General features: G+C 38.5%; 1 protein-coding gene across 6 annotated transcripts in view; it reads left to right on the top strand.

Annotated features, from left to right (window-relative positions):
• The window catches only part of ARAP2 (ArfGAP with RhoGAP domain, ankyrin repeat and PH domain 2), a 197,010-nt gene that overhangs the window by 71,117 nt on the left and 112,095 nt on the right, over positions 1-13,798 (top strand). For all 6 annotated transcript variants that reach the window (XR_009494861.1, XR_009494862.1, XM_059887745.1 and 3 more), the window contains 2 exons: positions 3,966-4,081; positions 8,148-8,347. Coding sequence is in view for 4 of the 6 variants with exons in the window: in XM_059887745.1 (XP_059743728.1) it covers positions 3,966-4,081; positions 8,148-8,347 (316 nt within the window). In the remaining 2 variants the exon portion in view is untranslated. The remainder of the gene's footprint in view (positions 1-3,965; positions 4,082-8,147; positions 8,348-13,798) is intronic.

Below are 13,798 nucleotides of genomic sequence, written 5' to 3'. Positions count from 1 at the left end.
TATTTTTAAGCATGCATTTTCTTGTAATTAACTTTTTAATAGGTAATATGTTCAGTTGGTTTCAAATTCAAGAGGAATAATATAACGGTAATAATAATAGCTAACTGGGACTAGAAAGCACTTACTGCCCCAAGCATTCTTCTAAGCACTTTTTATGCATGAATTTAATCCTCATACAGTGATGCAGTAGGTACTACTGGTAGCCCTGATTTGCAGACAAATGAGCTGAAGCAAGCGAGGTACATCTGATCAGTCTGGTCTGGACTTTGTGGGTTTATCAGTCAAGTGTCACCTCCTTTGGGAAGAATATGAACTCAATACTCTCTTTTTTGGATCAGATTCAGTGCTTACCCTACAGACATGGATTATTCTTTTATTGCACATGTTACAATTCTCTCTCATTTCTCCTCAAACTGTAAGCTTCCTCAAGTACCCCCATCTCATGCTTTTGAGCAGGCCCACCACTTAGCATAAATTCTGGCTGTCTAGAGGTACCTACTCAACATAGTTTTGCCAGGACATATTCTCTCATTTTAAAAATGGCTGTATCTTCTCTCCCTTCTTCACAGAATTGTTAGGAAAATCAAATCAGAGTTCATAGCTGTTTGTAAGCTTCAGAGCACTAAGCAAACAAGTATTAAATCAAGTATGGAGTGTGTGTGCTTAATGAAGACCAGTACTTTTATATCCTTTGGATATTAGCAAAAGGATTGGCATGCAGGATGCATAGGTTCTTGACAATCCAATGTTTCACTGTATTCTGACCATCCTGTTTCTAACCAATAGTCTTAATAACTTCAAGTGCTTTTTCATAATCTGATTGCATGCTTTTTTTTTTTTTTTTTTGCTCTGCTGAAGGCCTAGAGAAATGTTTATATCCTGATACTTAGATGACGTAGACTTGTACTGTTTAGATTCTACAACTGGTTCTGCTGTCTAATTCAGTGTTTCTTAATACTTGTTACATATGGAAATCATAAGGTGGTAGTTTTGTTTTGTTTTTTAACTGAAAATCATTAGGCTTTGTCTTCTGATTCTTGGGATCAGAATCTCAGAGTGGAGGGAGGGAGAGTTCAACACAGGTAATTTTGATGAGGCTCTAGGAATGGGATATATTCTAAATGTGTTCTAAAGGGTATGTGACAAGATGGCTTAATGTCACCACAAATATTTTTTTAATAAGAAACGCAGTCATTTCATTTTAATAGCTCTCGAGAGCACTGACATTTATTTTGTTACTCTGCTGTACATTTTACAGACCATTTGTGCCGGTGAGTTCAGTGGGTACTCTAATTACTCAAAACCATATGGCCTTGGCAGGCAGCTGATAAATGGGTTACAGTTTCTTTCCAGGCTGAAAAATCATCTTTTCCTTGCTTGGGATAAATCTGGGGCCTTGAGCTGAACCTCACTTATTTTATTTTTTAACAGAAATTGCCTCTTTATATGTAGATATTTCACGACTTGCTTGTAGAAATGAGGCACCATCTCTTTAGGCTGGAGCCTTGATGAGTCTCATCAGTTCTATCCAAGGCTGTCAGTCTTACCATCTGCTGGTCTAAGTGTCTATTTCCGCCCTTAGTAACACAGCACCTGCAGGCCAGGCCCCCATCAGAGAATAATAATCAGAGTAGTCTGTTAGCCAGCTATTGGCACAAGTTGCATCACGGAACATTGTTTGAGGAGATGCAGCCTATTTTATTCTAGAGGTACCCCCATATCAAGCTGGGTCATCAGAAAGCTGTTTCTCTAAAGTGTCTTCTTACCTTGCTAGCCCCATTTTATTTCCCCATTTATAACAGAGAGTTTGAGTTTCCAATCACTTAAACGTTGAAAGTTGGTCCAACAGTTGCATTATCCAGCGGGAACATTGGTATGGATAATTGAGAATTTGTTTTCTGTAATTATAAGTTAATTACTTTAAGTAAATAAGTTCTAGCATACTATACGAGAACTGACATTGAGGGTTGTGGGCGCACCGGTGCGCGGCGGGAGAGTAGTACATAGTATGCTAACAACTGTGCTGACATACTATGCGAGAACTTGTTACAGTGGAACATGTTGGAAAAGTTTGGCTTCCCTCCTGCATACATATCATTTAAGTACTGATTTTTGTTAGGTGGGCTTGCAATACAAAGTAGAAGTATGTCACATTCTTCCAAGTATTTCACAACACCTAGCATGTTCCTGTATCTTTTATATTACTGATTCCATTCCTGGTTTGTTTCTCCCAACAAAAGGAGCCGTTTGTTCTTTCATCAGAAAAAAATCATATTCAGTTTACAAATGAGTCATTTCCTCATTCTAACTAAAATGTATACATTTTTAAAAACATGAAGCAAAATTTTTCTGCAGTTTGTGAATGGAAACCCTTTATGAGTGTGGAAAATTTGTTGCATTGTTGTTTTATTCCACTTATTTTATCAGCCAGGAATGCATTAGTGTCTCTAATGACAGAAAACTGAAGGATAGGGTAAATAGATTAGGAACTTGTTTGTTTTAACAAATTTCTTGCTGAGGCCATCAGGGAACAAGATTTTCTTTTCTTTTTTTTCTCATTCTGACATCCTTACAGTATAAGAATTTGTCCTCAGGCTTTTCATCTCAAGGATGCTTACATTCTAAAATGGCTTTGTTATTTCCCAAGAAGATGTTATTTTCCAAGAAGATGGAAAGGGGTGAAAAGTCTTTTCTTCCGAGATTTGTCTCTCCTCCTTACCCGCCAGGCTGGAAATTACTTACATTTTATTGACCAGAACTATGACATATGGCCCCTCCTAGCTGCAAGGGATATAGGAAAATAGTACTTTTACTTTTAGCTTGTACAACAGGTGAGACAAAGAGAAGGCAGCTTCTGAGGTGTTTCTTTCACAGTCTCTGCTGAAAGTGTCCTTCCTGAAAGTAGACCCATATTTTTTGCAGTTATCTTTAGTATGGATAATTTTTCCTAGTCATAATTTAGGAATTCAGAGTACATTTAATCTGAACCTATTGACAGAGATAATTCATTTTTTGAAGTACAGATTAATTATATTTTTAAGGTGTGAGATGGTTTGATAAATCAAATTCCAAAACCCTTATGGCTAGATAATATATTACATACTTTAATGCTTTTAGGTGGTAGACTGTGTGCCTTTTTGAACACTAATTTTGGTGGGACAAGTTGAACATAGTGGCTGCAGGTGTTGAACAAATGGCATTTTCCATACAAAAATAGCATTTGAGGAGCTTTTTAGGAATCTAATTGAAGGAAGAAGAAACTAATAAATTTAGAAATGAGATAAAATTGTAAAACAAGTAATTCTTTTGTTTGAGAGCAAACGAGGAAGATAGTGTGATGAACAGAGGTAACACCCTACAGCAGAGAGAGAGCCAGTAGTCAGGCGGCCTGGGTTTCCCTCCTTCTCTAGCACACGCAGCCGTCTCCTCTTCCCATGTTACTTTACCTCTTTGAGTTGTGGCTTTCCCTTCTTTTTGTCTAAACAGTCATTATACCAACCTCACAGTGTCATTTGACTCCCCCCACCTAGAAAATGGGAAGGGTTAGTTTCCTGTTAGTTCCCTTTTTGAAATGGCTAAAGGTGAAAAAGTGCCTAACTGTTCAGAGCAAGGCCTGTGTAGCTCAAGATCTATGTCCTAGTCAACTTACGTATTGTGTGGAAAAAAGCTTTGCTTTATTAGTAGCCTGGCAGGCTTCAAATGCTATCATGTTATCATGTATTTAAAGTGTATATGTGTGTGTATATATATATATATATATATCATGTATATAAGATGTATATATTTTATATATCATGTATATGAAATAAGAAAATCACTCAATGCATTTTTAATGAATTGCTTAATTCCATATTTACATGTTGAAGTAAAATTTAATGAGATTTATTAAATTTTAGAGAATATAATTTTATTTTCAAGATCCATATTTTCATTTCTTTATGATTTTTTGTTCTTTTCCAAACTAGGATTTTAAGAGTGGACTTGGTATTACCATAATCCCTATGAATGTAGCAAATGTAAAACAAGTGGACCGAACTGTAAAACAGTCTTTTGAAATAATCACTCCCTACAGGAGTTTTAGGTAAGTTATATTTAAACAGTTTTTGTTTGTACTATTACAGTAAAGCTTAGGTGATCCATTTTTACATTGCCAGTCATGATTTGACTTCTTATAGGACACAGTAAAATTACGTTCTTACTTTTTCATATTGTGTCATTTATTAGCCAGTGTGTAAAAATTTACCAATAAGCACCAAGGATGCTCAGTAGCACTGATTATTAGAGACATACAAATCAAAACTACAATAAGGTACCACCTTGCACCAAGCAGAATGGCCATCATTAAGAAGGCTACAAATAAAGTGTTGGAGAGAGTGTGGTGAAAAGGGAACTCTTCTACACTTTTGGTGGATGTATAAATTGATGCAGCCACTATGGAAAAGATTATGGAAGGTTCTTTAAAAAACTAAACATACAGATACCATATGATCCTACAGTCTTTACTCTTGGGCTTATATTCAGAGAAAACTCTTTAATTCAAAAAGATGTACGCACCCTGTTGTTCACCACAGTGTTATTTAGAATAGCCAAGACATGGAAGCAACCTAAATATCCATCAACAGATGAATAGATAAAGAAGATGTGGTGTGTGTGTATTTATATACAAGAAAGACAAATACCATATAGCATCTCTTATATGTAGAATCGTAAAAAAAATATAAATGATCTTATTTACAAAACAGAAATAGATTCACAGAAAAGACTTACGGGAAAACATCCCCACCAAAGGGGAAATAAATTAGGAATTTGGGATTAACATATACACCCTGGTGGCTCAGACGGTAAAGTGCCTGCCCGCAATGCGGGAGACCCGGGTTCAATCCCTGGGTCGGGAAAATCCCCTGGAGAAGGAATTGGCACCCCACTCCAGTACTCTTGCCTGGAAAATTCCATGGATGGAGGAGCCTGGTAGGCTACAGTCCATGGGGTTGCAAAGAATCGGACACAACTGAGCGACTTCACTTTCATTTTTCATATATAAAATGGGTAAACAATAAGCACCTACTATATAGCACAGGGAAGTATATTCAATATTTTGTAATAACCCTATAATGGAAAAGAATATGAACATATATATGAAACTGAATCACTTTGCTGTACACCTGAAACAGAAATAATTGCATTTTTACTTTTTCAGATCATGTAATTTGTTAGCCAGTGTATAAAAACACTTTGCGAAAATGATTTATCATACAACCTGCAAAGATACAAATTTCTTGAGATTTGAATAGTTTCTTTTCATAATGCCTTTTTTCTTAGAAGACTTGATGATTTTTGATCCACAAATATATGAAAAATTGTTATGAGGGAATAAAATAAAAATAGATATAGCATTGTCTTTAAGCTGTATTGTTATTTTGTCTTTTTTTTAAGCCTAATCAAATACAATCTCTCCTTTAAGATTAATCCCTAATTACGGTTACTCTGTGATTTTTATTTTATTTTATTTATTTATTTATTTATTTATTTTACTCTGTGATTTTCTAAAAGGAACTCCAGCTTAAACTGTTGCTGAACTTAATGACTCACAGCACTTATTGATCAAATATCTTAGCATTTTGGTATATATCTTGTATTATGGTACTCTACTCATTATTTTATTATGATAGTGAAGCAGAAAACTTTATGTTTTTATACTTGTTAATAATCTATAGTAACTCCATTGCTTTAGAGGGGCATAAGTCATATCTGTTGAGTTCAACCACGTTAATTTGCTTGTCACAAATAATCAACATACCACAAAGTAGTATGTGGGTTAGAGGCAATTGTCACAGGATTTTGAAGGTCTAGCAATTAATTACTTTATGATTTCAAAAATGCTATTAATACCAACTGTAGTACCCATATTATCTGTTAAAATATGTCTACTGGCTGGAATTTTGAAAAAGAATAACAAGCTTTATTTTCATAAAGGAAATTCAAGCCTTAACTGACAATGTAGACATTGTCTAAGCTGTTTTTACTTAAAGTGCTTTATATTATGTCAAACTTGAACGGTTTGTCCTAACACCAGCCAATTCTCCAACTCTCTGTACACCAACTGGATGTCCTATATCTTCCCGGAGGGAGACTCAGACCCCACGGGTTTAAGGGCTCAGTCCCGGAAGAGTGTCCTCAGGTTACTCTCACTCAGCCCAGCTTAGTTCAAATTGGGGTGCTCATTACCCTCTCTCCCCCAGATTTGATAATTTGCTAAAATGTCTCAGAGAACTCAGGAAAAGAGTTCAAATAATATTACCAGCTTATTATAAAAAATGCAGCTCAGGAATGGCCAAATGGGAGAGCTTTAGAGGCCACAGTACAGGGGGTTTGTGGCAGAGAACTTCCAAGCTCTCTCTGGATGCACCACCCTCCTGGCACCTCAATGTGTTCATCAGCCTCAGAGTTCTTCAAACCCTGTTGTTTGGGGGGATTTTATGGAGGTTTCATTTCATAGGTGAGAATGATGAAATCCAGGGTGTGTGTGCAGGTGCTCAGTGGTGTCTGACTCTTTGCGACCCCATGGACTGGAGCTCACCAGGCTACTCAGTCCATGGGATTTTCCAGGCAAGAATACTGATGTGGGTTCCCATTTCCTCCTCCAGGGGATCTTCCCAACACAGGCATCGAACCCTCATGTCCTGTGTCGCCTGCATTAGCAGGTGGATTCTTTACCACTAGTGCCACCTGGGAAGCCCTGAAACCCTGGGCCATTGATGACTAAGTCAATTACCAGCCTGTCTCACCTTCCCAGGGGCTTCCCATATGGCACCAGTGGTAAAGAATTCACCTGCCAATACACGAGACGCAGGTTTGATCCTTGGGGTTGGGAAGATCCCCTGGAGTAGGAAGCAGCAACCTGCTCCAGTATTCTTGCCTGGGAAATTTCATGGGCAGAGGAGCCTGGTGGGCTACGGTAGCAGAGTCAAACATGATCAAGCATCGCAGTTCTCCCCTTCCCAGAGGTCAAGGGATAGGAAAGTTCCAGCTCTCTAGTCCCATCTTGGTCTTCTGCTGACCAGCTCCCATGCTGAAGCTGTCTAGCCTCCAGTCAGAAGCTGTCCATTAGCATATAAAGGGTTTTTGCCACTCAGGGGATTCCAAGGATCTGAGGAACTATACATCTGGAACCAGGGACAGGGACCAACCTATTTTCCATTGTATCCTGTGGCTCTGACCAATCTCTATAGAGAAGCAGAAAAGAGACCACTAAAGAATTTATAGATGTTATAGTGATAATGAAACTTGGAGTGATTAAAAAATATAATCCATGGAGGCCACTGAATTTCTCTATAGATTATGTAGGATATATTAGTCCTCTGTTATGTTCATTGTATCTCAAAGCATTTTCATCTTCAGAACAGAAAATTGTAGTGTGAAGCATCGTTCTATGGGCCATTGACTGAGTTTGGGGCACTGTGTATAGCACATTTTCTGGCGTATTATAAGTACTCTCTAAATATTTCTTGAAGGAGTGAACTCATGTTTTAATGTTTTTATTCTTTCACTCAGGTACTCAATAAGCACTAAGAATTGGAATAAATAGGAATGAGGCTAAAAATGAGTTAGCATTCTGTTAGAATACTAATCACTTAAAACTTTCTCGATTTCTCAGTTTCTGAAAGCCATCTGGACATTCTTCCAATTAAAAAAATCTATTTTTAAGACAAAAAAATCAAAATTTCTAGTGGGTGTTTTTGATAACTTAGTTTCAGACTATGGCATATTTTCTTGGCAAAATAACCCACTTAGTCCTGAAACTCTGCCAGTCTCTTATTGATTATGATGTAACCACTGCTTAGAAAACATGGCCTCACTTTTAAGCTTTTGACCTAACAAGGTGATTTTTATATCCTGGTCAGAAAAATGTGTATGTTAATTTTGGCTCAAGATAGGTAAACAAAGTCATAAGCAACGTGGAAAGTTAAAGGAAAAAAATAGATTTATCAATGAGATGGTTTTTAACAGAAAAGACTCTGCAACTGCCTGGAAGGCATATTTTTCAGCTGCTGTCTCCTTTGTGAGTGAAATGAATATACAAACTGAACATACTGCTTAATTGGCCTTTACAAGGGAGATCGATAATGCAGAAACGTTAATTGTTTCAGCTTTACAGCTGAGTCTGAAAAAGAGAAACAAGAGTGGATTGAAGCTGTGCAGCAATCAATAGCAGAAACTCTCTCTGATTATGAAGTAGCTGAGAAGATTTGGTACAATGAGTCCAACAGGAGCTGTGCAGATTGTAAAGCCCCAGATCCTGACTGGGCCTCCATCAATCTCTGTGTTGTCATCTGCAAGAAGTGTGCAGGTAATTAGTGATAAGTTACGCTCATCGCTGTTTGGTGGCACATCGGCACTGAAAGCTCTTTAGTGTCATATATATTGTGTCCCAGCTAATGGCTATGAAGAATAAAAGCAGAGAAAGCTTATTACATTTAAATCAAATTTAGAAATATCATTCTATACTTCTCTTATGCATGGCTTAGAGATAAAAATTGATTTTTAAGCATGTAATCATTTTTTGTGTGTGTGCCTACTGGACCATGTATGGATTTTTAAAAGACAGTACTGAAATTTTCAGATTTGGGATGAATGTGTTTCAGAATGCACCCTGAACACACTCACTGTTCGTATGATTTGTCCCTTTTCCCAAATCATATTTTGTAAGATGTATTTTTCACATTTCAGTGCTGCTCTGCTTTCTAATCTTGTTACAGAAGATGTGTTCTCTCTTACAATGAGAATTATTATATAGAAGCATTTTCCAGGCATGTTGAAGTTTATGAAAGTAACCAGTGTTGTGACTTGTTTTCTCCTTGTGACCTTAAACCTTATGGACTATTTGACATCTCGTATTTGGGAGGTAAGGCAGCTGTCCAAGTGAGTGAAGGGAATGGACCCTAGCTTAGGTATGTGACTGTGGAGATCTTGGAGAAATTAGTTACAACCTAAACTTTCCTCTGGAGAAGGCAATGGCACCCCCCTCCAGTACTCTTGCCTGGAAAATCCCATGGATGGAGGAGCCTGGTGGGCTGCAGTCCATGAGGTCGCTAAGTGTCAGACACGACTAAGCGACTTCACTTTCACTTTTCACTTTCATGCATTGGAGAAGGAAATGGCAATCCACTCCAGTGTTCTTGCCTGGAGAATCCCAGAGACGGGAGAGCCTGGTGGGCTGCCGTCTATGGGGTCACACAGAGTCGGACATGACTGAAGTGACTTAGCAAACTTTCCTCAGCTCTTTAGCTCTACCAGGTACTGTGCTGGTCCTGGGAGTTAAATCTATAAAATATGACATATCCTGGAGAAATATATAGTTATTTTAATAGACTATGATAAGGATAGCAATAGAGTTGAGCACAGGTTTCATTGAGACAATGCAGAGGAAGAGCTCCTATCTCAGACAGAGCAAAGACAGGACAGTTGCTTCAAACCCTTCAGAGTCTTCCAGAGCTCTGTGCTACCACATTTCTCATCCTACTGAGGTAGGAGTTCTCAAAAGCGGATCAACTACATCAATAGCAACCAAAAAGCCTCAGTTAATCCTCCTTGACTTTGCATTTTCTCCCAACCTCTTCTTTCCAGTCTCACTGGAAGAGATAGTGTCTGTCCAAGGCTATTCTGTCTTCTTATGTTCCCTTTCTCTCCTCTCTTCTCTGAGTCCTTACCCCATCACTTATTCACTCTCTAAGTACAGTAGGTCTTTCACAGTCACGGGTTCCAGATCAAAAGTAATTGGAAAAAAATTCCAAAAAGCAAAATTTGAATTTGGATGTACCTGTAGTTGTTACTTAGCATTTATATTGTATTATGTATTTTAAGTAATTTAGAGATGATTTAAAGTATTGAATATAATAAAGAATGTGTATAAGTTATATGAAGATACTATGGCCATATTACACAAGGGACTTAAGCATACTTGGATTTTGGTGTCTGTGGAGAGTCCTGGTATCAATCCTCTGAGATACTGAGGGACAGCCATATTCAACTATGGTTTATTTGGTTCAGCATGTAAATTTGCATAATTCTGTTCTGTTAACACCAGATCTCTGAAAACTTATTATTCCCTTAGATATAATTCTCTTGTTCCTTTTTCCTTTCATGGAGAAGATACTTTCAAGAGTAATAGTTTATGCAGGTTTTCATTTCTTTAACTTCCTACTATATCATCAGCATCCTGTAATCAGTCTTCATCTGCCTCACCTCCAATAAAAATATTTTCCAATAAAAATACACATTTACCAGTGTATTTTACCTCTCAGTTTCTATGTGGTCAGTTCCTATATTCCTTGCACTCTCCGGAGTATTTGACATTCTTGACCAGTCTGCCTCTCCGTGACTTCCCATCCTTCCTCAACTTCCAGCAGGCCATTTTCTCTTAGTGTGCTCTTGCTATTCTGCTCATCTTTTGCCTGCTCCTAAAACGTGTGTTGCCTTGGGTTGTATCCTCAGATCTCTTTCATCCTGATATTCCTGAGTGATGTTATTTATCATTTGAATCCAACAGTCTTTTTAAGCAGGTGTTTCTTACTCTGTTGGAAACCATACTCCTGTATCTCCTGCTAGGGTCTCCACTTGGATTTGCTCAAGATACCTCAAAGGCAACATGATAGTGTGGCGTTCTCACTGCTTCCCAGCTCACTACATAAAACTGAATATTTTCCTATATTACAAATCTTGATCAGAAGTCATCTACTCTGCCCTTCACTCAAGCCTGAGAGTCCCTCTTGACCCTTCCCCTTTCCTTAAAGCCCACCAGATTCCATCCTGGTTTTACCTTCTAAGTATCTCTAAATCTGTTCTCCACTTCACTTCTTTTCCTACTGCCTCAACTCAGAATCTTGGGCTACTCCAGCATCCTTTCTTCCTGCCTGCCTTTGGGCTTTACTCCTTTTAGTATTGCCTTTTTGTAGTCTCCGTAAGTGCAAACCTATGCTAGGTCTTGCCATGGGAATTCTAGGGCATCGTGCTCTAAGTATTTTTTTTCTCAGAGAAGGGAGGAAAGGAACCTACCTAATGTACAGAGAGGAATGAACTTTCTCATGATCATTAGACAGAAAATCCTTAAGACCAAAATGATGTTTTGTGTTCTTTTCTCCTCAGCTTAGAAAGAGTCTGACATAGGCCTGGATGCCCAGTAAAGTCTGAATGATGATTTATACAGCAGAATTAAATTGATGATACTAGAATTTTGGGCTGTTACTCTCTTCCAGGTATAATAGTAGAATAAAGAATCCACTTTGGATTTTTTAAGGATACATTCATTAGCTAGTATGTTGCTAGTCTTTTTTTTAAGAGTAAGGGATGATATCTGTATTCACATATATGTAATTTACACATACCCACTATAAAATTTTAAGTGACTTAAAATTTCTAGTCAGTTACCAAACAATGAAAAAATTATGTATGTATACACATACATACATGTACACACATAAACACATATACATGAATACATACTTTTAAAGGGCTTCCTGGTAGCTCAGCTGGTAAAGAATCTTGCCTGCAATGCAGGAGACCCCAGTTCAATTCCTGGGTCAGGAAGATCCCCTGGAAAAGGGATAGGTTACCCACTCCATTATTCATGGGCTTCTCTGGTGGCTCAGATGGTAAAGAATTCACCTGCAGTGGGGAAACTTGGATGTAATCTCTAGGTTGGGAAGATACCCTTGAGGAGAGCATGGCAACCCACTCCAATATTCTTGCCTGGAAAATCCCCATGGACAAAGGAGCTTGGTGGGCTGCAGTCCATGGGTCACTAAGAGTTGGACACGATTGAGTAGGTGATTTCCATAATCTTTCTTATTTTTGGTTATGATTTCTGTTTGATTACTTCCACTACTGTGGTATTGGAGAAGGAAATTGCAGCCCACTCCAGTATTCTTGCCTGGAGAATCCTGTGGACAGAGGAGCCTGGTGGGCTGCTGTCCATGGGGTTGCAAAGAGTCGGACACGACTGAAGCAACTTAGCATGCATGCATGCATTGGAGAAGGAAATGGCAACCCACTCCAGGATTCTTGCCTGGAGAATCCCAGGAATGGAGGAACTTGGTTGGCTGCTTTCTGTGGGGTCGCACAGAGTCGGACACGACTGAAGTGACTTAGCAGCAACTGTGGTATAAAAAAGTAGGTAATAGTTTAAGTTGAAAAGATATATTAATCCAGACATACATATATTTCTTGTTGTTGTTCAGTGGCCTAGTTGTGTCCAAATCTTTGCTACCCCATATTTGGCAGCACATCAGCGTTCCCTGTCCTTCACTAGATCCTGGTGTTTGCTTAAACTCGTATCCATTAAGTTGGTGATGCTATCCAACCATCTTATCCTCTGTTGCCCCCTTCTTCTTGTTTTCAGTCTTTCCCAGCATCATGGTATTTTCCAATAAGTCAGCTCTTCACATCAGGGGGTCAAAGTATTAGAGCTTCAGCTTCAGCATCAGTCCTTTCAGTGACTATACAGGGTTGATTTCCTTTAGGATTGACTGGTTTGATTCTCTTTCCTGTCCAAGGGACTCTCAAGAGTCTTCTCCAGCAGCATAGCTCAAAAGCATCTATCCTTTGACACTTAGCCTTCTTTTTGGTCAGACTCTCATATCTGTACATGACTACTGGAAAAACCATAGCTTTGACTATATGGACCTTTGTTGGCAAAGTGATATCTTGGTTTTTAATACACTGTCTAGGTTTGCCATAGTTTTTCTTCTAAGGAGCAAGTGTCTTCATGGCAGCAGTCACCATCTGCAGTGATTTGAAGCCCAAGAAAATGAAGTCTCTCACTGATTCCATTTTTTTCCCCATTTATTTGCCATGAAGTGATGGGATTGGATGCCATGATCTTAGTTTTCTGAATGTTGAGTTTTAAGCCATCTCTTTCACTCTCTTCTTTCACCTTCATCAAGAAGCTCTTTAATTCCTCTTCATTTTCTGCCACTAGGGTGGTGTCATCTGCATATCTGTGGTTACTGATATTTCTCCTGGCAATCTTGATTTCACCTTGAGCTTCGTCCAACCTGGCATTTCACATGATGTACTCTGCATGTACGCTAAATAAGCAGGGTGACAATATGCAGCCTTGACATACTCCTTTCCCAATTTGGAACCAATCCATTGTTCCATGTCCGGTTCTAACTGTTGCTGCTTAACCTGCATACAGGTTTCTCAGAAGGCAGGTAATGTGGTCTGGTATTCCCGTCTCTTGAAGAATTTTCCGCAGTTTGTTGTGATCGACACAGTCAAAGGCTTTAGTGTATTCATTGAAGCAGAAATAGGTGTTTTTCTGGAATTCCCTTGCTTTCTTTATGATTCAGAGAATATTCATAGTTTGATCTCTGGCTCCTCTGCCTTTTCTGAATCCAGCTTGTATATCTGGAAGTTCTTGGTTCACGTATTGCTGAAGCCAAGCTTGAAGGATTTTGAGTATAACCTTGTTAGCATGTGAAATGAGCACAACTGCACAGTAGTTTGAACATTCTTTGGCACTGCCCTTCTTTGGGATGGGGATGAAAACTGACTTTTTCAGTCATGTGGCCACTACTGATGTTCTGGAATAGTGAGTGCAGCACTTGAACAGCATCATCTTTTAGGATTTTAAGTAGCTCAGCTGAAATTCAGTCACCTCCAATACCTTTGTTCATAGTAATTCTTCCTAAGGCCCACTTGACTTTACACTCCAGGATGTCTGGCTCTAGGTGAGTGACCATACCATCATTATTATCTAGGTTATTAAGACCTTTTTTTTGTTTATAGCTCTTCTGTGTAT

This window comes from Bos taurus, chromosome 6 (genome assembly GCF_002263795.3).
Source record: "Bos taurus isolate L1 Dominette 01449 registration number 42190680 breed Hereford chromosome 6, ARS-UCD2.0, whole genome shotgun sequence".
NCBI lineage: Eukaryota > Metazoa > Chordata > Mammalia > Artiodactyla > Bovidae > Bos > Bos taurus.
This window is presented reverse-complemented; position numbering and strand designations above follow the sequence as displayed.